This window comes from Centruroides vittatus, unplaced genomic scaffold (genome assembly GCF_030686945.1).
Source record: "Centruroides vittatus isolate TY-2023 unplaced genomic scaffold, ASM3068694v2 contig_364, whole genome shotgun sequence".
NCBI lineage: Eukaryota > Metazoa > Arthropoda > Arachnida > Scorpiones > Buthidae > Centruroides > Centruroides vittatus.
The window spans coordinates 2,410,921-2,438,849 of NW_027122188.1; the positions used below are offsets into that span (position 1 = coordinate 2,410,921).

Sequence of the window (27,929 nt, forward strand, 5' to 3'; positions counted from 1 at the left end):
TTTGAAGCCTTTAGTTTTAAGCATTAAACTATACTCTGTCTAGCTTTTATGTAGCTACACTACTTTTATTGATATATGCTATAATTCAGGTTTTCTTTTAGACCCATGGCTTTGCAGCCTAAAAACTGCATGTCAACATTAATCATACAGAGTAGTAACCTTATGTATAGCATTCAGAGTGATCCTTCCTTTCTCTTCTTTCTATCTCCTCACTCCTACTCCTTCCCTTCCCTTCCCCTCTTTCCTTTCCTTCTTCTACTGGCTAAACATTTTGTGTATGGCCATTGTCTTTTGTTAAATTAAAAAAAAATACTATACATGATTTTGTAAAATTGTTTTTAAGTGTTTCAATTTGAAAAACTCAATTTCACTTGGCAGACTGCTGCTCACATAGGGCAGTTATCCTTGGTGGAAAAAAGACTGTACTTCATCCTATCACCAGATAAAGGAAATAGTTTGGTTTGTTTGATCACACTTTATATAATTCATGAAAATATTTTGAAATGGCTTCTATTTAGATGCTTACTATTATAGTACATTAGACAGTTTTTCAAGATTTATAACTAACTTTTTATAAGAAGTTAAGTATTTACTATCAAACACTTTTATCAATTTTAAACTTAACTACTTCAGGGTTAATTACATTGAATATTTTGAATAAGATAGTCCTGAAGAAATTAAGTTTATTGTTAATAATTTTTTTTAATATTTTAGAATGTACTTTTGACAATGGATTGGAAATTGATCTGAAAATGTAAAATTAAGAAAATTTTTGCAAAGAGCGAGTTTTCTAAAGTTTTTGTTCTGAGAAAAGCAGTTTGAATTGGATTCAAATTTGAATAAAAAATCATTTTAATTACAATGGAACTGATCTAAATGGTATAATTCTTATTTAGAATTTAATTCACAAATTATGTTTTGTATTATCAATATTTTGGGTTCTTGTTTGGATTTCTTAACCAGGATATATATATTTTCAATATTGTTTTATGCATTTATTATTTCTAGCTAAACAAAATATATAGCAGCACCTAACTTTTTCAATATATTTTAATAAAAACATTTATTATTAATTATTGCATTTATTTTTCTAAACATGCAGTGCTTTGTTTTATTCATATTTTAATAAATTATTTGAATTTTAAATTTTAATGACAATAGATTGATATTAAGAATATAAATTTGTAATTTTTGAATATTCATAAATTGTTTATAAAATAGATGGATGGGTACAACAATTATCAAAAAAGGAAAGAAAGCATCGTCGAAAGGAAGAAGTAGCTAATGCCTGTGTTAGCAATGAAATTGACAAAAGTTCAGAAAATGAAACTTGGGATGAACAACAGCCTGTTGCAGAATTATCATGTAAGATTAAAGAAAATTTTATTTTTATTTTACTTTTGAAATTTTGTAGTGTGAACATGTACAATTTGAAAATTTTGTTAACTTAGTTTCCAATTTCTTCAAATGATTTTATGACTATATTTTACAAGAGCATTATTCTGAAGATTTGGCAAGTAATTTTTTCGCTTCATCTGTTAAATGTTACATCTTCTTAAAAAATATATAATTGATTGTAGAAACTACTATAAAAGAATTAACTAATTTACTTCTAATAAAATAGTTTAGTGGAAAGCAATTTCTGTAAAGTTAATCCCACAATATTGCTTTTGTTGACTATTCCTGTAATTGTAGTTACGTCAGATCATTCAGAAAGTTGAAATTAATTAAAAGTTGTATGTTAAATAGTATGAAACAACAGTGTGAGTTCTGTGCTTGCTATCAAAACTAAAGTAGTCAATATATATATACACAGGTGGCCCTCAACTTCGCACATTCTACTTTCGCACAATTCACTATTTCGCACATTTCTTTAAAAATTCAACTTTTTAAATATGTTTGTCGATAATGAAAAAATTTGCTTCCATGCAGAATGCTCATACACTACAAAGTGCAGTAGCTTGCTCTACATTCTCAGCCACACATTACTTCCTACAATAGTGGACTTCTCAGAATCCTAATCACTACTGTGTTGTTCCGAGCAAGAGGTCAAAACAGTTTCAGTCTTGCATTAGGACATATGTCAACATGTGTGTTTTGCCAATTTATTTATGTTTAAATATTTTGTCCTTATTAATTGATAAACATGAATGAGAAATGGAGAATCTTCAGTGTTGATATGAACAAAAAGAAATTAAGGACTCATAAACTTCATATAATTGAGACAAAGATGGAAATAATTAAATGTTTAAAACGTTTAATTATTTCCACTTTTAGAATGTTTAAAACATATTAAACGTTCTAAAAGTGGTGAATCTTTTGCTTCAATTGGACGTTTGTACAATGTAAACATATCTACGATATGTTCAATTTTGAAAAATAAGAGTAAAATTAAGGAACAATTTTGAATAAATTGTGATTATTGTTTCTAAAAGACACGGCATAGTGATGGATGAAATGGAAAGATCTTTATCATCATGGATTGATGATCAACATCAAAATAATGTCCCTCTGAGTTTTTCAATTATTCAAGTTAAGGCTCTTAGTTTGCATGAAGATTGACAGACTAGATTAAATGAAGATTCTAACATGGTGTTTCAAGCAAGTAATGCTAGTTCGACAAATTTAAAATGAGGTACGGTATTTAACTAACTCTTGACAACTTTTTTTTTTTGTGGTTTAAGGCCCTTTACCACTCAAAGAGAGTATAAAAAGGCCCCACTCTTGACAACTTTATAAAAAAAAACACCTGAAAGCACTTAAACACACCTCGTTAAAATTATTATGTATAAATATTGATAACTAAATACTTTTAAAACACAGTTTTTGGTGCATATGTTTTTACATCCTTCTACTTTCAAGCATTCAACATTCACATACACTTTCAGGAACCAATTATGTACAAAAGTCGAGGACTGACTGTAGATAAAATATTTGACTTCCCCCTCCATCAAAAAGCTAGAAACACTGAACCTTAATTTTTATTTGATTTTGTTTTTTTAATTATTAGTTTTTGCTTAATGTAATAAAATGTAAATATATATATATATATATATATATATTCTTCAATAATAACATTACATAAAACTTAACATTAGTCTAGTTCAGAGATTCCCAACTTATTTTTATCATGGAACCCTTTTCACCTTAATAAAAAATGTTGGAACCTTGCAGATATCAATGAATTAAAGCATGCTAGGTAGCCACTTTACATTAAAACCGAAAATAAAACTGCAATTAAAAATAAAATCAAAATTAATTAATTAAAATTGAAGTGAAATCAATTGAAAATTAAAACAATGTTTTTAAAAACTGTTTAAAAGTTGTTTTGAAATTTTCAAATTGTAAGTCAAATTTATTTTTAAATTTATATTATTTGTGTGCAGTGGTGAAAGAACTTTTTGCTTTTAATATATACAGTCAATTCTGCTTAATTTTGACACATTGGGACTAATCCATTTTGGCCCAATTAAGCAGCTGCCCCAATTAAATGAACTAATGATAAATTCTAAAATAAAATATATAATAAATGGATAAATAAATAAGTAGGTAAAAAAAATAATAATTAGGTACCTATTTTAATGCTTTATTAAACCAAAATACAGAAAATATTTGTACAGTACTATAAATTTGCCAGACTCATGACGATAGATAACTGATTTGCATTACTCTAGTGTTGCCAAATAGTAGTGACATACACAAGGTTGACCGTTTGATTCATTCCTGATTGAATGATCTTTCCTTTCTCCCTTTTTAGTTAGAACATGTCCAAAAGTCACCTTACGACCTTTCTTTGATCACAGTTTCCTTTACTTGGATATGGGCCACTTTGACAGGAGTGTCTGTAGAATCTGCCAGCTTCAGATGCTGGTTCCAACGAGCGGATGGTTGCTGTCTGAGTCTAGGCGTAATCATATACACACCATCTTCCAAGAGAACTCTCACTGTCTTCCAACTTGGTCAAAAGACCTCAAAAACTTGTCCAGAGGGTCTTTGTCTTTTCGCTTTTAAGGGGATTGTCTGGTTCAGTCCAGAGCAGGGTCAGTAGCTTGAATTTAGGTCCTCCTCAAATGGGATCCTGGTATGATATGTCCTGCTATGCTGACCCCTTCTAGAAAAAATGAACTGTCCTAGTGAAAGACAAAATTGCTTTGTCTCGGTCAGTTGTTAGGCCTACGTGACATTAGTGTTCAAGTACATAATGTTGACGAATTTTCGGAAGATCTCTAAAATATATCAAAAATTGCTAAATTCCTTTTCTGCTACCATCCCAATTAAGCTTTTAAATTATGTATTAATTTATTAATACATAATTTAAAAGCTTAATTGGGTTTGGTTTTCATCTGTTGAGATTTGGCTTAATAAAGCAGCTGCTCCAATTAACCGGTGGCCCAATTAAATGGAATTGACTGTATATATATTTAATGATTGTATTTTTATTTATATGGTGGATTTGTTTTAAAGTTATGATTTTTTTGAATGATTTTCTAGCTTTAGTTTATGTTTAGCTGTTTTTATGATTTGCCTTGCCAAACATTATATTATGATTTTGGTTTGTTCTGTTACCAATAAATTGGTTTCCACTGTTTATAAAGCTATAAATAACTTTAGCATGTGTATAGTCTCCTTCTGCTGAAACCAATCACATAAAAGAATGAAAAGTAATTCTAAAGGTTGGCTCATATTGACAGCAAATAATGAAAACAAATGAGAAACTGAAGGCAAAATTGGTTCAGTGAAAATTGTCAACATTGTTTAACTGGCAGAGGAATTTGCTAAACAGGAAGATTTGTCAAAAACAGTGTCACATGTTACATAGTCACTCTGCTTTTTGCATTTGTCGGCAATTCACTGTCAGCATAGACTAAACTGAAATGAATACATATTTAGCTTTTTCATTTTTTTTTAAATAATAATTAAATTTTGCTATTTTAATGTAAGTAATTCATAAGTGAGAAAAAAGTAATGTAGGGTAATGAAAAATATGAAATATAAGTGTGAAATTGTATAAACAAAAAATATATGACTGAATTGTTTTATAATGGAGAAAGTACTGTACAGAATGTATAATTGCAAAAAACATACAGTTGAGAAACACACAAATGGAGAATTAAAGTAAGCAAAACTTGTGACAAAATCCTGTTTAAAGGTTATAATATTTTGAACAATAATTTTAATATCAATAATAAAATTATTTTCTGTTTAACTTTTTCTGAGTTTATTTTATTACTGGACAAAGGGAATTAGTCATAAAATAAAAATGATAAATTGTATTTATTAAGGGGTAACGAATACAAGTGCAACCTCATGCTACAGAATCCAACATGTATATATACAAGAAGTTTAAATGGGAAGTGCTTAACTGCTTCTAGGGTTTCTCAAACAGAATCCTGGGATTCTGGTTGTTTTTTTAACCCTAAAAATATCCCAGGAAATCCCACAAATTTCTTAAAAGTTCACTTTTTCTTATTTTGTGTTAAGGTTGAGAAAATTTTGCAAATAGAAAGTATAATTAACTCATAAACTGTCAGAATACATTTGTATTTATTAATTTTAAACCTACTTATTAGATATAAACCAGATACTAGCTCAGCCAATAATTAGTCAAATTAACAAAATAACACCTTCTACTTATAGCTGAGATAATTTTTATTGAGAAAAACTAACGTTTTCGGCTTATTCAATAAGCCATCCTCAGGTTTTAACTTTCGAAAAAAAAGAACACTATCGTTTCATTAAAAGAATACAATTGTTTGAAAAAATTCAAAACATTAGTAACGGACAAAAAGGAAGAACATGGTAATAAAAATAAATATACAATAAAATCGTTATAGTGGGAATAAGAAGTAAAAGATGAAAAATAAAAAATAAAAAATAAAAATGATTCCACTGGTGATACTTTTAAAAAGAATGGCAGATTATCGAGGAATGATGCCAAAACAAGCTAAGACAAGCCTACGAGTTCGTGATATATTTCTTAACCACGAATTTCCAAGCTGTTGGTAGGCTGTCAGCATCCCTCGCATTTATGCATTTTTCTCAATAAAAATTATCTCAGCTATAAGTAGAAGGTGTTATTTTGTTAATTTGCCTACTTATTAGTTTTTTTTTTTAATTTTTCCTTGTTATGGTACATCACAGATTGTCAATAATCAATATGTAGCCTATTTGTGACAAGACTCTGAAAATTCTTTACTTATCAGAACCTATAATATATGGAATAACTGTGCTTATGCTGTCTTAATTTTTAACCATGCCCAGTAGCTTCGATAACTGCGTAGCTGTAATGCCAGGTTGTGCAAATTGGGCAAGGATACAAATGAGTACGAAGTCTGCAAGTATGAAGTTTTTCTTCATAAACCTAATTATTAAAGCCAAATGAATTGCTGAATTATCGGTCTGTAAGCTTGATGCTGGTATTAAAGCAGCCGAGGAAGACAAATCAAGAATACTAGAGAGCAAAAGAAGTACTACAATCTCAAATGAATTAGAAATCTTCCAGGCTATAGATGAAAAAACACAACATCTGTTTTCTCTTAAATGCATTAAACGCGATTCCACTCATATCAATTGAATTGGAAAGAACATTCTCGGTAGCAGGACTTTTCATTATTAAAATAAGAATCAGATTGACTGATTGGAATATTGACCATCTGCAGCCTATTGCTTTTTAAAATCTTATAAAAATTTACAATAATATTTTGTTATGTTTTATTTAAATATTGAAAATTACCTTCTAACTTAGAAGTTTGCTCTAAGTTCATTTTATTCTTTAAATTTTCAACTCAATGCAAAGGCATTTTTGTTGTTGTATGCAGTTTCCAGTACACTTTAATAAATTTTTTGTGAAAATTTCTATGTAATTCAAAGATAATTTTTAATTTATATCTTACACAGCATTATTAATATGATTTTAGAGGTTGCAGAACATATTAAATTACTTTAAAAAATGAAAAATAATTATATCATTTAATTTCAAGATATTTTGTATATCTTAAAAATAATTAATTATATCCTGGGATCCCGGGAAACAGTTCACTTTTATCCCAGAATCCTGGGACAAGCAAAGCATCGGGAAATGAGAAACCCTTGCTGCTTCCAATTTGAACTTTTTCCATACAATCTCAATTTATCACGAAGAGATTTTTACATTTTCAGTCCTCTTAGAAGACTGTCAAACATTTTCTTGTTACAGAGTATAATAGAATAAGAGTGAAAAATTATTATAATTTAAAAAGATTATTAATTGTAATATTTTTATTGTAGCCTGCAGTCAAGAAAGTACCCCTTCTAAAGATTTACTTAAGCAACCTTCTAAAAAGACTCAAAGTTTACCACAAGGAATAGAGGTCTGTTTTTTTGCCCTATTCAAACTTTAAATAATTTGATTAGTTTCTGATGATAATATTTTTTTCAGGGACAAAAGTCTTCAAAAAAGAAATCTAAAAAAGATATCAATGCAAATCAGAATGAAATTAACATGTCAGAATATCATGAACCTCCAGCAGAAAATAAAAAATCAGAAATCAAATTGGATTTAGAACAGTATGATAAACCAAATTCTTCCATTCAGATTAATCCTGAAGTTGAAGATGAAAGTTTAATAACTGATGATAAACCTTCAAAAAAGAAAAAAGGAAAGAAAAAGAACCAGGATGTAAATGTATTGGTCACAAAACCAACACAAAGTGAAGAAATACAGGAAATCAAGGAGTCTTCAAAAACACAGAATGATAATTTATCTGATACCTTGTTGATTGACAGTGCAGAAGTTGAAAATAGTACAATTGATGATGCATCAAAATATAATAATGAAAATGGTAAGCATAATTTTTATAACAAATTATAACAAACTTGATAACATTTTTTAAGACTACAACAACACAATTGCAAATTAAATGTGAAAAATATTAAAATATAGAAATAAGATTGGATGTGTTCTTTTACAAGAGCAAAGCATATGAAGACAAAATTAATTACATTTTTTATTAGCAAGAATTAGCATCCAAACAATACTTTAATTTTCTTTTACCATCAAATGAATGCTGGAGTAAAGCAAAATATAGAATTACATATTTCTTAAAATAGAATAAATAAGATAAACAATAAAGTTGCCTTATATTTACAGAGTGGCTAATAAATATTTTAAATTAGTTTACATATATTTAACCTGTTCTGTGTTATTTCCAACATATCTTGGGGTTGTGACCTCTGACCTCGACTGGTTGACCTGAGATATCTCGTTTCCGCATCAGAACGTTTTTGAAACTAAATGTCACCAGTCAATATAATTTTTATATTAAAACTAACTTTTGAAATATAATAATGTTTTTGGTTATTACATTTATTAATATATCTATTTTGTTTGTGCAAAATAAAAAAATAATTTTGGTCTGTATAATAGCCACAATTATTCTTTTCAAAAATGTGTATATGTGGCTTAACATCAACAAAAATTCAGCATTGCATCACACACAATGGAGAGAACTTTGAACATCAGATAGGTTAATATGACAATCTTGTCATAATATGCATCAATTGCCACTGTCTATCCGAGGACAATAAAGGAAATTGGAGACAATAACATAAAAAAATTTATTTAACAATATTCTCTTTTATAAATTATCAAAATGCATTTAATGCATCAAATTTAAGCTCTCTTCAGCTTTAAAATAATAGATTGTACTAAAATGATTTGTAATTTTAAGTGACGCTTAAAAGTACAGACATAAAAAAAGCTTATAGCAATGGTCTTGGAGACACAATACCTCTCTGACATTACGACAATACCAGAACCCTAATACATGTGGTAAGTATGATCGCTACAATAATTTACAATAAAATTACAAATACTGTATACCTTATAAAATTCTAAAATAAACCATTTTAAAACATACAAACTCTATAATATCTATCAAATTTCTTAAAGTTATCCTTCTCTACAGAACTTATGACAAATTTACACTTTTGCTGCAGATTCCATGTATTTATTGCTGGTATGACGTAGGTATGATATCACTTTAACAGTCATCTAATTTACATCCAGTGTTTTGATTAACAAAATTTTTATTTTTTTACAATCATATAATGTTCTTTAATTCTTCTTTTAATATGTTTTTTCTTATACACTTATATGGTGTATCTTTGGATAGACAGTGGCAATTGATGCATATTGTGACAAGATTGTCATATTAAATATATGTAAACTAATTTAAAATATAGAAACACAATTTTTTTATATATTTCTATAATGGTTACATTTCATTATTTCATTGACATGATGGAAAATTATATAATGTGAGGTATGATTTATCAGTTGACAGGACATTCAAATAATATACTATAATTATAGATGTATAAATGATGTCAATATAAAATATAAGTGTGATTCATAATACATTAGAAATTGTTATATCTGTGTAAATGATTAAATATTTTTTCCCACATTCACATAATTTAAAACTTATGAATATACTTGTGATATGAGATCGCATTAGAAATGTATAATTTTTGATTTTGTATTATGTTATAATTGTATGCTTTAAACAGTAGCATTTATTTCATTGGCAATAAAAATGAAAATTATAAATTTGTTTTTTCTGAAGATTTCATCATGTATAAGAATTTATCAAATGAAAAGTTTATTCTCTTACTAAGAAAAGCCTCAAAATTAGTGCATAGCATACTTGATGCATACGTATGTCATTTGACCATTAATACATAAAACAGCTTATAGAATATGAAATTATAACTTAAAAAGTTTTATTATGTATAGAATCAACATTGCAGAATACCAAACAACTTCAATATGCTCACCTGTGTGACATATACAATTTTCAAGCAATAATGAATTTTCCTCTAATTTTTTTCCATCATTGCAGTGGAATTGTCTCTATTGTAGCAACAATTCTGCACTTCAGTTCATTGAGGGAATTTACAATGGTCATGTAAGCAATGTCTCTGTATCCCTATAGTAAGAAATGAAATGGATAATATCAAGTGAGTACAGAGACCCCAGAATTGGTCCACCTAACCCAATCCAGTGCCCAGGAAAATGCAATGTTGCTTTTACCAATGTCAGATAGGATTATCTAAAGATCTTTCATACTTTCTATAAAAATGTTGCATTATGATGATGGACTTTGTTTCAAAAAATCAAAGTAGGCACACTGCTTTCTCTTGAACAGTTGCCATTTTGAAGTATGATGTCATATTATCTCATAGATATCATGTGGTAATACAGCATTGCCAAATAAAACTTTTTGAGTTACTTTCATATTCTGCAAGCAGTTTTTTTATATTGTTTTTGGTTGGATAATTATACGACATGAGAAATCTTAACAATGATTTAGAATTATCCTATATTTATTATCATCATCTTTGAAAATCACTAATTTTTATATCATTTTATTAGAACTTAACAATTCAATAAAAATGTATCAGACATAATAAAATTCAAGTAACAAACCATTAAAAGTTTCATTCATTTTGAATTCTTTAATGGAATGTATCCATAGATAAGGATAGACAGTTTTCAAAAAAATTTAAGAATTTTATTTTATTAAAGTTTTTTTTAATGAAAATGTTCTATGAATAACAAAATTTAATAACTTTTAAATTAGATATATTTATACTGTTTAAGAACCATCTTTGTCTAGTTAAAATCAGAAGATAGTTTTTAAATATTTTTCTTATGTGTCAGCTCTTAATATAAACAATGTTTGAAATGGTTAAAATTTTGAGAGATTTAAGAATATTCTATTCTATATTATATATAATTGAGAATTGGAATTCTATTTAAAAATTAATTCCAATTTTTTTTTTTTGAAATGGTTGATTTTATCAATTTCTAAGAAAGAAATACAAATTTCTATACAGTCAAACCTGTTTTTATGCGGGGGATAGGGACCACATAAAAGAAAATGCATAAAAAAAACTTGCGCGAAACTTCACGAGTGGCTATAAAAAATAGTTTTCGCAACACAATTAAAAAAAATTTTTTTTTATGTGGTGAATAGGGACCGCATAAAAAAGTCTCACGTAGAAAATAACTCAACCGTACGAAATAACTAGGAATTGCTTTTTTAACTCTTTGGGCCTTTTTCTGCAACACCTAATGGGGAAAAAAATCCTCTAAGAATTTTAATTTTTATATTAATTAATTATTTCCACTTAAAACGAATCTAACATTAAAAAGTTAAAAATAATCGTTAAATAATGATTTTATTTGATAAATATAGCTGCAGGAAGTGTTATTTCATTTAACAAGGATTTATGGTTTTTATGCTATTAAAATAAGAGGGGACCGAAATAAACGTACGAGAAAAAAATTTTACTGAATAAAAAATGAAAAAACCTGCTGATGTCATAGAAAACAACCAACAGAGTTTTTAAAAATTTTACAGGAGTCAATTATGTTCCAATTTGATTGAAATTTTCATATACCGCACAAAAAAAATCGCACAGAAAAAGACCGCACAAAAACAGGTTTGAGTGTATTATACAAGGAAAATTAAAAAAAATCTTTTGTAACTTTATATATAAATTACATAAGTAATAATGAAACTTTTTTTTTTTTTTTTTACAGGAACAACTGAATCTGGCTCAAATGTTATTTTTGATGAACTTGGTGGTGAGTTTATTGTTTAGTTTAATATTTTAATGTTTATAAATAAATTATACTTAAAAATTATATTCTTAATATGTTATGATTATGAAAATTTTAAATGCTTCATGTGAACCAAACATATTGAATTTGGATCATCTGACCTCAGGACTGGTTTCTAAAATGTTACTGATTTTGTATAAAACTCTCTTGAAAACTTTAAGCTTCATCAACAGAAAAAAGCAGTTTACTGCTGCTTTTTTCTGTTGATGAATGGTTTTTCTCATAGCCATAAAGATTTTATGGCTACTTGCTTTTAAAGTTTTTCTCAGTTTCTGTTGATGTATGTACTCCACATTCTACAGAAGCCTCAATAGCAAGCTTAAGAGCAATTGTTCGTGGATTTTTCTTCACTTTCCTGACAATGACACATTTCTGTCTTAAGATAGATATCTCAGGACATCCAGTTTCAGTTTTATTAACTACATTATTTGTCTTAAGGTATTTTAATGGTATCTTGAATTGTGGATTTTGGAATGTGAAACTGTTTTGCAAGGTTTTGCATAGTTTTCTCCTATTGCTATTCCTTAATAATGAGTTGTTTAATAACAATGGTTAATTTGTTCCTTTTCATTATTCACAATGATAAAATAAAACAATTCAAGTATGAAACAAATACTTTAACACATTTGTTGAGGCAAATTGTTGTAAACATGTTTTTAAGAAAATGATCTGACACTTTCATTTATTTTTTCTGTCCGGATACTTTTGTGATGTAAAAATTGTCACCATTTTAAATAAAATTATATTTCTGTTTTTGATCAATGTTTTTGCACTTGTGAAATCTTCAGACGTTTTTTGCACTAGAAAAAATATTTACATCTGTCATTATTTTTTTTTCCTATTTCATGCGAGAAATGAGTTATAACTAAAAAACTCTTCTATTTTATAGGTGTTCTGATACTTTCTTGACCTACTGTATTTTAAATTGGAATTAAGTTTGGATTAATGTTTAAAGATGTACTGAAATTGCTTGTAATTTTTTTTTTACCTACTTTTCTTTATTTACAACTCTGCTAATTGAAAGAATTTCATACAATAATTAGTTCATATTAGTGATGTGTTGTGATTCAATATATTTTTTCTACAGATTCAGTAAAGCTTTAAAAATTAGTTACAATAACATGAAATTCATTAACTAATTTTTGTGTTTAATTTAGTACAGAAGTAAAAGGAATTAAATATAAAATATAATAAAATTTTTATTTCATTATATTTTATATTTAATATATTTAATATGATTGTTGTTGTTATTTCTATTCCAAGTTTAAACTGTGAAATGATGTAAGTGGCTATTCTAGGCATTTATAACAGATCTAGGTATGCAGATAATATGTACAATTCAAAAAGCTTTGTGGATATAATCAAATAAATAATTTTATTTATTATTATTTATTTATCTGTATTGCACAATGAAGCATAGAGCAACTAAAAAATAGAGTTAACTTTTAGCATACGCATAAAAGTTTTTTCACTTGTATGTATATATCAGTGTTAACTGTATTTTTTAGTTGTTCTATGCATTTTTAAATCAGTGAGAATACCATATGTTTATATGTTTTATACAATGTGTTGAATAAGAAATAACAAAGAGTCAACATAAGAGGGGCAAGAGCCTGAAACACATATTGACACCTAAACAGCAAAATAAAGATGAATGTAAAATAAAGCCCAGGGTCTAACAAAGGCATTTCATTGTGCAATATGGATAAACATAGATAAAAGACACACTTTCAAATTAGAAGAAAATAAAATTATTATTTTCTGGGAATAAACTGAAAAAATAAAAATACAGTATTTACAAACACAAAGGATTGAGTGTAGTAGATTAATTGAAAATTAGATTTTATCAATTGCAAAATTATGAGACTTGGACACACAAGCAATTTGTTCAGAAGTCTCTCTCTTTCAAAAAAAAAAAAAAAAAAAGAGAATTAAAACAATAAACGTAAGAAGAGGAGAAAGACATGCATACCTAGAAAGAGACTAACTGGATAATTTTTATAAAGTTTTGATGCCATTTTAAAATCTAATAAAAATGATGGGAAGGCTAATTATCTACCAGGAAGAATATTGATTATTATTTTATTAGAAGAGGAGAGTTTAAACGTTATTAATAATTGAAAGTTTATTCGTAAAAAAGGTTCTCTCTAAACCAGTAGGTGAAGTTTGAATTTCTGGAAGAAGTCCAGGAACTTCACTTACTCAGTATTCAAGTCTTCCAATGTCACATTTACAGCAGTCTTCTGTAATTCAACAATGTTTCCAGACCACTTCATGTAAAGTGCTCCATAATTATTGATGATGTGTGTCTAATCAAGAGAGAGTAGAATGAAGACTTTCCCATTGAAAGACCAGAAACTAGCTGGTTTTTTTTTTAATTATATATTTACTATTGATATCCTTAGATCTTATCAGAAAAAATCTAAATCTCTTTCCTTTCCAGGTTTGTTTATGCACATATCAAATGATGATTTTTACACTAGTAATAAAATAAATTTCAGAATTGTAAACCTAGAAAATGTTTTGTTTTTTAATTTTAAAAGAAATGCAATCTTGAGTTTATTTTTTTAATCATGTTTATGTACTTGACATGTTTGCTGCCAGTTGATGCAGTTTTGTATCATGTCCTTCACATGATGCAGAATTATGTCAACTGATGGTGAACATGTTAACTGTGCAAAAAAAATCCCGAAAAATGTATGTTAAATTTATTTAGTTTCTCTTTATCAGATTAATATTGTTAGTTAATCAGACAGAACTTACTATTTACATTGATAGGATTGTATTTTCTAATTTAAAGAAAGTAATCTAATAACATGGAAACCTGTATAAACTGGAATTGCACTGTATCAAATGTTTTTTCCAACTTGACATGTTTCTTTTTTGAACAAGTTTTTAATGTAAAAAAATCACTCAATTTCAAAGAAGTTTTTCTATTTAGGCAGGTTCTGTTTTGAACATTTTACTATAGAAATCTCATAAATCATGTTTCAAAATTTGATGTAATCTAGATGTGTTTTTCTCTGTTGTAAATGCAATTTGATATAAATTAAACAATTGCAAAATAAATTATTTTTGCATAGAATTCTGTGAAGTTGCTATACTACCTGTTTTGTAACAACAATAACAAAATATTTCATGCATTTATATTAAACATGGGTGAATATTATTTATGAATATTTAACTATGCTAATAGTGGAAGGTATTTAAGATTAATGATCTTCAATATTATATTGTTAAAAAGTAAATTTGAATATCATGAATATCTCCAATATTGTACTGTATGTACAGTCAAGGTGGCATATCCAGAATCCAAAGAGGGCTAACTCAAAAATTAACACTGTTAGTGCCTTTTATTAACACACATGTGATTGTATTTCAGCTAGTCCAATAAACCATATTTGCCATCATAAATGTTTTTAAAAACAATGTTTTGAAATTCAAATAAATATTTTTTTCGTGTTAGTGGTTTCCCCTTGTATTCTCTACTGTGTATAGACAATCTCTCTTCAGCAGCTCTGGTTTAATATGTGATAAGAAAAGAAGCAGATTAAATCCTGAATGTTTTTGAATTCTTGCTTTCTAAAGAAACAAAATTACCTTGCTCTGTGTCAAATGGAAATCATATTAAGTTCACTAAGTATTTGGGGTATTTGAGATCTATATAATATTCAAATTCAAATTCAATATTTGTCCATCTCTAATTTATTATATATATATGTGTGTGTGTGTGTGTGTGTGTGTGTGTGTGTGTTTGAAATATATATTTTTTATTTTACTTTCGTTTGCTTGTTATAATATAAATGCACCATTTACACATTAAAAATTTAAGTTATTTTAGAAAAAATTATGAATATGTTATGAAATAATTTCTGATATATTAATTTTATATTCAACAGATATATGGCAAAATGCTAAATCACAGAAAAAGAAGAAAAAAGCTCGCCGAGAGCAGTAATATTTTATAGAAAGATATGAAAAAAAAGACACAGCCAGCAGTGGCTAGAATCAACCTCAAGTCTTTCACATCATCCTCCCTATCCAAGTTGTAGTCCTCACCATTCCTTGGCTATTTCCTATGACTTGGTGGGTTTGTGTACATATCCTTGCCAAACTGTGCTGTCATAAAAGGGAGGATGGGGAAAGCTGCCAATTTCAAGAGAGAGAAATGTTCTTTTAAAAAATATAAAGATAAAAAAAATAACAAAGTTAACTATTTTCTGAAAAGATTTTTTGTCATTTCTTCTTGTAATCTGGTATCTGGTATTACTAGACTACTGTGTATGATAAACATTTTATGCTTACGGGAGAACTTTATATTGTTTGAGGGTGCCATTCAGATTTATTTGTGTACAATAAAACTAGATATTCAAATACCAGATGACCAAAATTGACAACTGATTCATGTGCAATAAGTATTTTACTTTAAATCAAATTCTTTGTGATGTTAACCAAACTTTGTCCGATCTTCTACGTAAATGTTTATCAGAATTTCTTCACATTCATCAGATAATTGATCTCTAAAATATAGAAAAAAATTTAATTGATCTCTGAAATTTTCTATATAATTTTTCAAAGTTAAAAAACTCTTTAGATATTTATCTGAGTATATTTATTCATTTGTTTACATGCATGGATTTTATAGAAAATGCCCAAAGTTTTTCCATTTATTCACTGTGAAAGGAAAGTCTCTATATTAAGCTAAAAGTGATTATTAGAAAGGTAGATTGGGAAAGTAATAACAAAATTACTTTTTCAAAAAATTTTTATTAGAAAATCCAAAAATATGTTATTTTTTTATAGAAAAAAAAATCATGAAAAATATTCAATTGTAAATTGACAAGTTGTCAATATTGGCCATTCCATGTAATCCATCCTAAATATAAGTAGTTTTTAATGTAAATTTCCTATTATCGGTGTCCAAAAGTAATAACAGAATGTTTAAAAGCAGTTTGCCAAATAAGAAGCTCTTAAAATTTGCATTTTTATATAATACTAATTCTTTGTTATTCTGCAGATTTGTTAACGACAAAGTTTTTTGTGTAAAATGTGAACAAATAAAATTGTTGTCGAAAGATTTATTTTTTGAACTGAAAAATTATCATTCAACTTCCACGAGAAGAAAAAGAAAATATTTTTTTGTAAAAATTTATATTTTCTAACTTGTTAAACCAAGAAAAAAAAAAATGGCCTTTGGTAATGTTATCAAGTCTCAATTTATATGATTTAATTTACGACTGGCAAACTGCTATTATTATCAGAAAGAATAATATATTTTCATGAATTGATGCACTGTCACATAATTATGCTAAATATCATGGAAATTTTTAATTTTAATGCTGTGATTTTGTGATCTTTACCAATGTTGGATTCATATGAATGATATTTGCACTACAACAAAATACAGTATGTATGTATATAATAGATTTACAGTTTATAACTGTTTCATAGAAAGGAGGTGCAAATATATTTATGGAATGCCTGTTAAGTTTATCTCTCCCTCTTAAATTGAATATAACATTGTTTAACAGGTATATTGTAAAGAAAAAAAATGATTTCCTCTCAAACTTTAAAATTCCCATTTTTATGTCATGGAACTGTGATGTCATTGGTGACATGTTGATTGCTGCATAAATAACTGCAGTATATATCAAATTTGTTTGAATCAAATCTATTGTTAGTTTTTTATTCCTAGTTACATCCATACGTAGATGTATTGTTTAAAATATTTTTCCATTTTTGATCATTATTAAATTTTAAACACAGTTTTAATATATAGGGATGTTGGGTGGTGAAGACTTTTGTTTAGTCATTGTTTTCATGAAAATTTTGTAAAAAGATATAACAATGCATTTCTAATAAACATATTTTTCTTTCACATGTTGCCTTTCAGGGACCTATGCAGTTAATATCATTTTTATTGTATTCTATTGGATTTTTAAGATATTTTAATGCATTTCAACTTGGAAAAAAGTGTTTTAAAATATTGCTTAAGATGCATTATTTCAAAAAACTTAAAGCAGTGTAAATTTAATTTATTTTTGATTAGCATTCAAATAGTTACACAAATTACGTATTTTGTTATCAAATGTAAACTCAAAATGTTTCAATTATATTGATAGAAATGGTTTGGGTGTGTTTGTTATTGGAAAAAGTGTATTAAATAGTCAAATTTATGAATTGTTATTATTTCTTTTTAAACATAAAATTAAGTTGATTGGATTTTTGGTGATTTTTTTTTTTTTTTTATAATTATATATATATATTTTTTTTAATAAAGGGAAATAAATATTTACATCTTTCAGGTAGCTTATTCAATAAAACTTCTTAAATACTGTAGTAATAGAATCAAATAATCTTCAATTAAATTTAATATTTGATTTATTTTAAAAGTTTTAGAATATTCCTTTTAATTGGATATACACTGGCTGAAAATGAAAAAAGAATACCCAGAAGAGATTCCTTGAAGAACTTTACAATGAGGTATGTTAATAGTTAGATCACAGTTTCTGCTATTCTTAAGTTTCAAAGTCTCTAGATGAAGTTCATTGGATGAATGATGTCATTGTACACAAAAAAGGCTGATGAATGCACACCTACTTAAGAACTAGGGCGAGAAGAAACAATTTGATCTTCTAGTAGTAGATTGTCAGTTTCTCTTTGAAGTGGCTACCTCGCTTGGACAATAATGCAGATATGTTCAGTTAAAGGAGTTTGAATGTGGTAATAGTGTGGGACTTTGAGAAGCAGGTTGGTCTTTCCATCAAATTGCAAACTTACTAGAATGACAGGTATTGGGTATAGGGTACAATGATGGCATTGATAGTCAGAAAAGCATTCCACTACTTGAAGATGTACAGTACTTCTGGACAACAGAGTTAGACATGCAATATAATTGACATATCAGGAGGAAATTCAGGCAAAACAGATGGTTGAGGAGGCATCACAATCTTCAGTTTGTTGTGCCAAACATATCTGCAAGCAGGGCCAGTTCAATGGGTAAGGTGACAGCAGCTGTCTCAAGTAGCAAAACGAACAGGCAGAAAAGTATAGAGGAAAAAAAATAAGCTGAATACAATAAAATTCAGCTTGTTTTGTAAATGTAAACATAAATGTACTTTGGAGTTTTTCATAAATAGTTCATACAAGAATGCCAGCGCTAACTGTTCTGAATGCAACCATTCTGGAATAAGGGGTGACAAAAATTGATTTCTCCTCATACAAGTTACCATTGAACCAGCACTGTCTACAATAATGATATGCTCATAGTCAGGTATCCAAAAGACAGTTGCATATGTGTTACTGACACTGTTACCATATACAGTGGAACCTCAGTATACATCTGCTTTAGAATATGTCCTGTTTGGACGAAAAAAATTTTGCTCGGTATACGACTTAATTCAATTATACATGCCATCTATGAACAAGTAGCACTATCGGTGTACTAGACCAGACTAGACGTTCAAGGTCCCATGGTTTATAACTGTTAAATTTCTTAGTAAAACTTTATTATTTTTATTAATCATGAATTGCAAAAAGGCAAATGAAAAGCAACAGAAAACTAAAAAAATGACTAGAATCACAATGGAACTGAAAAAAGAGATTGTTGAGAAATATGAAGGTGGTATGGGTGTTCGAGATTTAACTGTTGCATACCATATTTTGAGAACAACGATATCGACAATCGATAATAATGTCTATTTTTCACAATAGATATTATTAAATCTGCTTATTAAACCCCTTTCGCAACGAAAGGGGTTTAATCAATTTATAAACAGATTATTAGTATTACAGTAAGGAAAGTTTGATTTGATTTTGATTTAATGATTTAAATAATATAATACAATATACTGTAATAACTTTAATAAAAAAATAAATTTTATTATAGATTTTTAATGTGCTCAAACAGTGTTTAAATTATTTTACAACCCCATTAATATATCATATGTAAAAAAAAACCCCTCTTGATGAGAACGGATTAATCATTTTTACATTACTTCTTATGGGAAAGGTTGGTTTGGTATACGTCCTATTTGGTATAAGTCCAAACATCAGGAACGGATTAAGGTCATATACTGAGGTTCCACTGTATCCTTGTTATCCTTGAAAATATTTGCAATGGTGTTGAGAATGAGCTCATTTGGTGGAGATAATGTCAGTCTGTGATCTCCAGTGACACTGATTCTGCTTAGTTGCATCTGATAGTCATTTGTGTTCAGATGTTTCCAGATGAATGACTTCTATTGTGCATCTGCCAGTGACACGCAAGATGGGGTTGTCCAACCTTTTTTCCTAATGGGCCAAATTAGAAATTTACATATATTCAGTGGGCCACAAAGGTACTATATATAAATATATTTTTTTAAAAAAGTTCAAAATGTGAATATCAAATTTAAATAACAAATACAGTATTTTTTGTAATTATGTGTTACAGTAAAAACCCGTTTTTAGTGTAGTTTTTTAGTTGAAACTAGTTTTTACTGGATGTCATTGTTATAACCTGTTTTGTCTAGTTAAAACTAGAATTTACTGCTGTACATGTTTTGATTTTAGATAAAACTAAAATCAAACATTAACTTTTTAACTTTTAACATTAGTTAAAACTAATTTTAGCTACATAAATATGTTTGAGGGAAATAAATATAGTGATGATTGGGATTAAAACATTTGTATTATTTAATATGATATTTATTGAAAATATTGGTCACACATCTGTGTTATTAACATTAATTAACCCTTTGTCCCTGAAGGCACCGATCGATCGGTAGCCTGGCTTTTCATCGTTACTTTGGTAAATATCGATTTTTGTAAAATTTATTAACAACAGATTATTCACTTCATACTGAACGAGATTATAAGTATAATAATTCATTATATTAGTTGATAGCAGTATAAAATTTTGATTTCAAACAAATGTTTGATATAATGTGTGATAATTTCACATGCATGTATGTTTATTTGTTAAGTGTTATATCGAATTGTACAAAACAACATTCTACGTCTTTCTGGCTCAGTGCCAGCAAACAACTATGTAACTAGACAATGTTAATTTTCACAAAATGTTACAAATTATCAAGTTTGTGTGTCAGTTCTGATATATATTATTTTTTTCTTATAAATTTTTCTAATAAAATGCATTGAAAAATATCGTATTTAAAACTAAAGATATTAATAAATGTAAGTGATTTTTTTCATATAGATATAATGATAATTTGATTTTTGGTGAACTTTTAAAATAATATCGCCTGACTGACCTATATTGCCTTAGGAGGGATCGCAAAATAAACGTAAACAAGATGTCGGGGGAAAAGGGTTAAAGCGATATGAAATTCATCATACACTATAGCAGGGGTGGCCAACAAGTCTATCGCAATCGACTGGTTGATCACCAAGCCAATTTTGGTCGATCGCTTGTGATGTCGTGACTTAATGTATTATATTTTTAACCAAACGCAACAGTATGCATGCAGTTATGACTCGACTCATAAGCAGTGCACCTCATACTGAAACACAGTGTATAAACATAGTATGTATTTCACACCTCTCCCTCCCCACTTAGACTATGCCTATGACAACAAGTCAATCGCGACACATTTTTAAGATAAAAAGTAGATCTTACGTACACAAAAGTTGGCCACCCCTGCACTATAGGAACATGTTAGCTGAATGACCTTGGTCGAAACAGTTTTTACTAAGCCATTTTGTTAAAATCAGTTTTGTCTAGCAGTAAATTCTAGTTTTAACAATGACATCCAGTAAACACTAGTTTCAACTAGTTAAAATGTGTTTTTACTGCAGCATATATATTATTTATTGACAATAAAAAAAAACATTGAATTTATTTTAATTTTGTGTGAGTATAATGTGATTTTTGACATTGACCTTTTATATTGTCAGTATTTGCTTTTATGGTACTAGTCTTAATTGTAAGAATGTTAGTTAAATGGGAATCACTCAACCTATTTCTTTCAGCAGTTTTGATGTTTTTCAAGCATGAAAAGAATTGTTCACAATAGTATGTACTACCCACATGCATAAGTTTTCTACATAAAACAATTTGATGTCATAATTGGTGCTAGAAAAGTGTATCCAGTGAAACGAGAATAATTTTTACAACATACTTTACCAAAATAAATAAAAATGTACCTAAAAAATTTAGGGTGTAGTGGGCCGCAGTGCAGGCCGCAGGTTGGACATCCCCGCACAAGATCAACACCTGGCATCCCGATCTGGTATTTGTACATACATGATATACTAAATAGCAGTTTGTATAGTACATCAGTGACATCAAACAACCAGTCATCCTGCAGTTTTAAGAAGAATCTCAAGTGTGATATTCCATGCACTGTTTAGGCAACTCACCATTGTCTTCAATGACTACTGTTTTCCAGACTTGTCTTTAATTCAACATGAGCAGTTGAAGGCTTTCCCACGAAACCCAGAAAATAGAGTATATAGAATGTTATCCCTCAGCATGATACCCAGCATTTGTATAATTGCATGCCAGATTGGAGGTTTGTGCTTCTGCTCAAAGTGGTTCAAGGCCTTACTAAAATGTATCTTGTGTAAAACCTAATGTTTGTTATAAGATGAAATAAACATTGTTTTACTTTAAGCATGTTAACACTGTCTTTTCTCAACATGTTTCTATCATAACTCATTGATTAAGCTTCAGTTTTTAATGGTGTTGTTTTTTTCATTTTTGTCAGTGTATTTTAAAATTATAACAAAATTTAGCTGTATGGTTTAATGAAATATAAACAAATTAAGTTTAATTAAAGTAAACAGATGTAAAATACATATAAAACATGCAGTGGGTTTTCAAATTAAAAATTTTTAAATGAGATTTGCAAGTTTATACAGCATGTGTTTCAGTTTTTGGAGAAGTATGAATTAATTTGAACTTGTTGAAATTTATGTTTATATGGTTTTATAGATTTTTAAATAGAATACTTAGAAATACGTTAGATACGTATGTTTGATGTTTTTACTATGAAAAATTCTTAAAATATAAAATCCGACAACTTAATTTCCAGAATGCACCTTTAAAAGAGTGTAGCACTATACTAGCGGCTACTATCACCTGGAATTCAGGTACTCACCGGTATTCCATAAAATCTCGCATGCTATTTGATATCAGTTATATTAGAAAATATTCGTTCCTTCAGTGCATCTTTTAATTTTGGAAGTAGCCAGAAATCACAGGGAACTGTCAGGTGAATAGGCAGGATGATCTAATTGGGTAATAGTTTGGCCAGAAAATCATTCACTCTTAAGGCATTGGTTTGGTGTGAATGATGAATGAACTACCTGTCAGGCTGTAATTTGGGTTTTTTTTTTCTTTTTTCAAACAGAAAATCTCATGTAATCTCTTCAGCACTTCTAAACAGCATTGTTAATTGACTCTTTGACACTATTCCATAAAATCTGGATGGATTATTCCTTTGTGCCAGCATGTCTTAAAGCACACATCATGAATTTCAATTATTAAATTTAAAATTCTGACAAATTATTTAGAAATTAATTAAAAATAATCTCGGAAAAGTAGCCCGATATAATCGGGTAGTTGTTTGGCTTATTACTAATATATCAAGATATTTTTACATGAATACAATTATTAATTGTAACCAAATTTGTATTCGTGTTCTCCAAAACAGCCTTGATAATTTTTCATGACATCTGAATACACTACCTCACTCAACTGCCAATATTTAAATAGGATGTTTGATAAGTAATGAAAATTTGTTCGTTTAAAGTAAATGAAATCACTTAAAATTTTATCTGAATAGTTTGTTTGTTACGGGTTGACATTCAAAAATCTGGCAACCTCCGGACCCGAGTGCCAGATTTTTTATGGTTATATATGCCATATATATTTAAAAGGATTATACAGGTAGTCATTTTCTGTTAAAGAAAGATAATTAAACTCTAAATGAAAAGCAAATAAAATTTGAATGTTCATCAACTAAATAAAAGTTCTACAGAATTTTAGTTAGGTGCTTCCTGAAAACAGTGGCACGCCAATGCGGTAAATTTGAAAATGCACTCCAAAATCCATGCCGGAAATCTGAAGGAACCGGATTATCAACGGCCAGAATTTTTTAATGTCAACCTGTACTTGATAGTGCAAGTCACGTCGTAAACATTAATTAAATATTTAAGAGGGAAAGTTTTATAAATAAAATCAGTATACAGTCAAGCAAAAAACTTGGCCACCACACATTTTTCACTTTTAATTGACAGAATAATAAAATACCATTTGAAACTTTCTAAAACTTATACAAACATAGAGTATCATTTGTGGTATATAATTTATTTGGTTAATGTAACCCTTGGTGCCAAGATGGTGGCACTTCTGATAATCTCCAATCCAGGTGTCGTGAGGTAATAGCAATAGAGGGAGCTATCGTGTAATTTACTGACGTAATACGTACTGACTAATGTGATGCAAAAAAGAATGTGAAAGATTATGCAAATTTGTAAAATATGACGTGGTAGACGGAAGTTTTTCATGGAAATATGCAAATTAACCAGTAGGTAGACAATACTGACAGTGTTGCATTGTATCTATAGTGGAATTTTTGATTTTTATTTTTTCAATAGTTTTTCCAAAAAAAGTTAAAAAGGTAAATATATTGTTCTTAAACGATAGTATTTGTGAATTTGATATAAATAACAACTAAAAATGTTGTTAACTTATTTTTTTTTTGATAATTTTGTGTCTAGTAGTTATGCAGAAATTAGGTCCGGTGAATTTTTGTTAGGTCGAACTCTCCGTAAATTCTAGATAGATGAAAATGAATATTTGAAATTAGCGTGGGACAATGATATTAATAACGGCTTTAAATTTGCTTTAAAATTAGGACTACAACGAACTCATGCAAGGTGCAACTCGTGTGCTAAAACATGTAAATTATACTATAGAAGCGACTTAAAATCATGTTTTCTAAGATTTGTAAAAGAGGTAATAAGTATTCAGCATACGAAGGAAACATTCAAAAGCATATTTGGCAATGTCCATTTTGGTCATATTTTGTCTTTCGGTTCGCCCTCAAATTGTTTGAAATGTACGGCAAAATGGAATTACAGCATTCGGCACTGTCCGAAGCATATATCTGATTGAATAAGTATAAAGAAAACCCGGAGACAGTTTCCAAGTTTTTGCAAAACAATTGGTTGCAATGTGTCCAGGGACTGGGAAAACTCCAAAATGGTTTGATCTACAATATGTTCTGTCCGCACTATTTCCGAACTTTAATAAGAAGGAATAGGAAAAGGCAACAGCAAATGTGAATAAAAAGGCAGCCAAACACTCCTCTAAGGTTGTAGCAGAAACGACAACATTAGGGAAGAAAGGACCTGCAAAAAATGAAATTGGAATCTACCAAGCTAGGGGAAAAAGTAGAATATAAAAAAAGGAATCGTTAACGTATGCTTTTTTTTTTTTTTAATTATCAATATTTTATCTTAGATTATTATATTTTCAGAGAAACATGATCTCCGATCAAAATAGCGCTAAACATGCAGTCTCCAGACCAATCCAAGATGGCGACCGGAAGTGCCACCATCTTGGCACAAGGGTTACATTGTATTTATTTTAAAATAAAAATAAATGGTTAATCTTAAAAAGTCATCAAACAAAATACCATTGAAAATTATGCAAAATAATTATTGGCAAGGTACTAAAGATACTGATTACTTCATTTTTATCCTTTGTAAAAAGGAATTAGTGAAATTATTTGCATAACTAATGAAAAAAATTAAAAATTACGTTTTAACAATCTCGTTTAAGTCTTTTTGACATGGCTCTGAAAAATATGAATGATTTAATGACAATTTGAACATAGCACACATTTGGTAAAATTAATGAAAACCTTGGAACATATTAACAATGTTTCTGATAGACCCTTATAAGTTTAAATCCATTGGAAATGTATGAGTTGAAAGAGATGATTGGTATGAAATGAAATTGACCATAAACTGTGAAAAACTAGTTACAAGTATGCCTTGTCATTGAAAGATAGAACTTCCTTTTTGTTTAATTACTTAACTATTGGTACCAAAGTATTAAAAAGTTAATATGATAAACATATGTTATATTATAAAATGTTTGTCATTGTGTTCAAAAAAGTCATCAAACAAAATACCATTGAAAATTGTGCAAAATGTTTTGCACAATTTTCAATGGTATTTTGTTTGATGACTTTTTTGAAGATTCACTTTTATTTTAAAATGAATACAATGTATGCAAATATACAATATGGTTTGCAGTATATAAATTTTAGATTTTAAACAGTACCTTATTTGTTCAGCTGTTAAAATTTGTGGTATGTCAACAATTTTTTTGCTAACAGTATATGCAACTATGAAATTGCCATGCATAGCCATTCTTGTTTGAATTTTAATGCTGAAAACTGTCAAGGAGGGTATTAAAACATGCTGTAAATCTTTAAGAAGAAAAAGTTTAAACAAATGATATGTTAATGTTAATACAGTGAAGCAATCATTTCTGATTATTTACTATCACAGAATGAAGTATGCAACTCTTCAAAAAAATCTTTGCTTTTTTTGATAACAATATTTAACACTAAAATAGAATTATAATAAATAAATAACTTTATTTTATAATTTTTCAAAATAACTTTTTAGTTCTTGTAAAGCTTTAAATCTATGTGAAATACTATTCTTTTGTTCTGCAGACATTTCACCATAAGTTTGGGAATATCCACATGGCAAGAAACAAGGATCCCAGCCAAATCCACTAGCACCACGAGGATAGACAATTTCACCATCTGTCTGTCCTTGAAATAGCAACACTTTTTCATTTGGTCCTTCACTAAATGCAAAAGTACAAATAGCATATGCAGTTTTGTCTTTCCACCCCTAAAATAAAAATAAAAAAAACATACTGTAAATGTAAAAATTCAATATTTCATTAATTTTGTTTACAAAAATTTTTGTAATTATTGGAATAAAAATAATGTTTTGTATTACAACTAACAGTAGTCTCATTTAAAGAATTACCGTATTTTACGGACTATAAGACGCACTTTTTTCTTCGAAAAATTGCCTCCAAAATTCAGGTGCGTCTTATAGTCCATAGATTCTTATAAGTATTTTTTTAAAAAATTGTTTAAAAATTAAGGTGTGTCTTATAGTCCGTAAAATACGGTATTATTTGTAATAATGAGAGTTGAAGGATATTATTATGAATTTAGTCTCTGGTCTACCAATAGTTTTTGGATTACAATCTCATAGCAATATCATTGGCAAATTGATTTTAATTCGTAATAATATCTACTATACAGCAAAACATTTATATTAAATTAAAGAGTTAAAGGAATTTAAAATTTAAATGATAATAGTTGAGTTTTAACATGCATCTTGTATGTTGATGTTTTACTTTTCAAAAATGATGTATCTATTATGCTCATGGACTGAATTTAGAAAAAAAACATTTTGGAGAAATGATTCCACTTAGTACCAATCTCCAAAATAAACTCTTTCATTATCTCAGGACTTTTAGAACATATGCATCAAAACTAGTGAGAAAAGTGAGTTTTTGGACAGAAATAGCAAAATGTGAACAAAAAGCAAGAAACCTTTCAGTAAAAAAATACAATAACTGATATATGTAATTACAATGGATTAATAATTTTTTATTTTCATTGTAATTTCTTCTAGTTATCTATATTACTTGTACATGATCAATAATGTTTGTTTCTACTAGTGATGGAATCATAACAAAATTTCTTGATTCCAATTCTTTTGAATTCTTTCTTAAGTTTATTTTAGTTTGGAAAAATTAATGATTTACATTAGAGCTTTTCAGATATTATTCAGCATTCATTAATTAATAAACATCAAGCTTAAGAACAGAAACCGATCGAAAAATCAAGAATCAATCTTTCAAAAGAAATGTGAAAATTGTCCATTTATATGTAGATAATGCATGCTTTTACTGTGTACTTCAAAATAAATTTGTAATCCTATTTCAGATGTAGTTAATATTGCAGCACCACCATCAAAGAAATTACAGCTAATTCCCTTTTACTCAAAGAACTATCCTATCATGTCATCTATGGTCACCATTTTTGGAAACTGCTTTGTTGGCAGACACTGGGAGGAGGAGAAGGTTAAAAGATGATGCACTTCTTTTTTCATGCTTCTTGCAACCAGTATGCCTTGTAAATGCTTCAATTACATTGTATTTAACACTAAATGAGATGCAGAAAATGATTCAACAAGCTGAACAAATATC

General features: G+C 28.3%; 2 protein-coding genes across 4 annotated transcripts in view; one reads left to right on the plus strand and one right to left on the minus strand.

Annotated features, from left to right (window-relative positions):
* Positions 1–17,844, plus strand: part of LOC136975100 (transcriptional regulator ATRX homolog) — a 44,962-nt gene extending 27,118 nt beyond the window's left edge. The window contains exons 4-8 of the mRNA XM_067270100.1: positions 1,222–1,365; positions 7,267–7,349; positions 7,418–7,820; positions 11,588–11,632; positions 15,568–17,844. Of these exons, the coding sequence (XP_067126201.1) occupies positions 1,222–1,365; positions 7,267–7,349; positions 7,418–7,820; positions 11,588–11,632; positions 15,568–15,626 (734 nt within the window). The 3' untranslated portion in view covers positions 15,627–17,844. The remainder of the gene's footprint in view (positions 1–1,221; positions 1,366–7,266; positions 7,350–7,417; positions 7,821–11,587; positions 11,633–15,567) is intronic.
* Positions 17,845–26,266: 8,422 nt separating this feature from the next.
* Positions 26,267–27,929, minus strand: part of LOC136975120 (inosine triphosphate pyrophosphatase) — a 62,688-nt gene continuing 61,025 nt past the window's right edge. For all 3 annotated transcript variants that reach the window (XM_067270136.1, XM_067270135.1, XM_067270134.1), the window contains one exon: positions 26,267–26,551. In XM_067270136.1, coding sequence (XP_067126237.1) covers positions 26,291–26,551 — 261 coding nt within the window. In that variant the 3' untranslated portion in view covers positions 26,267–26,290. The remainder of the gene's footprint in view (positions 26,552–27,929) is intronic.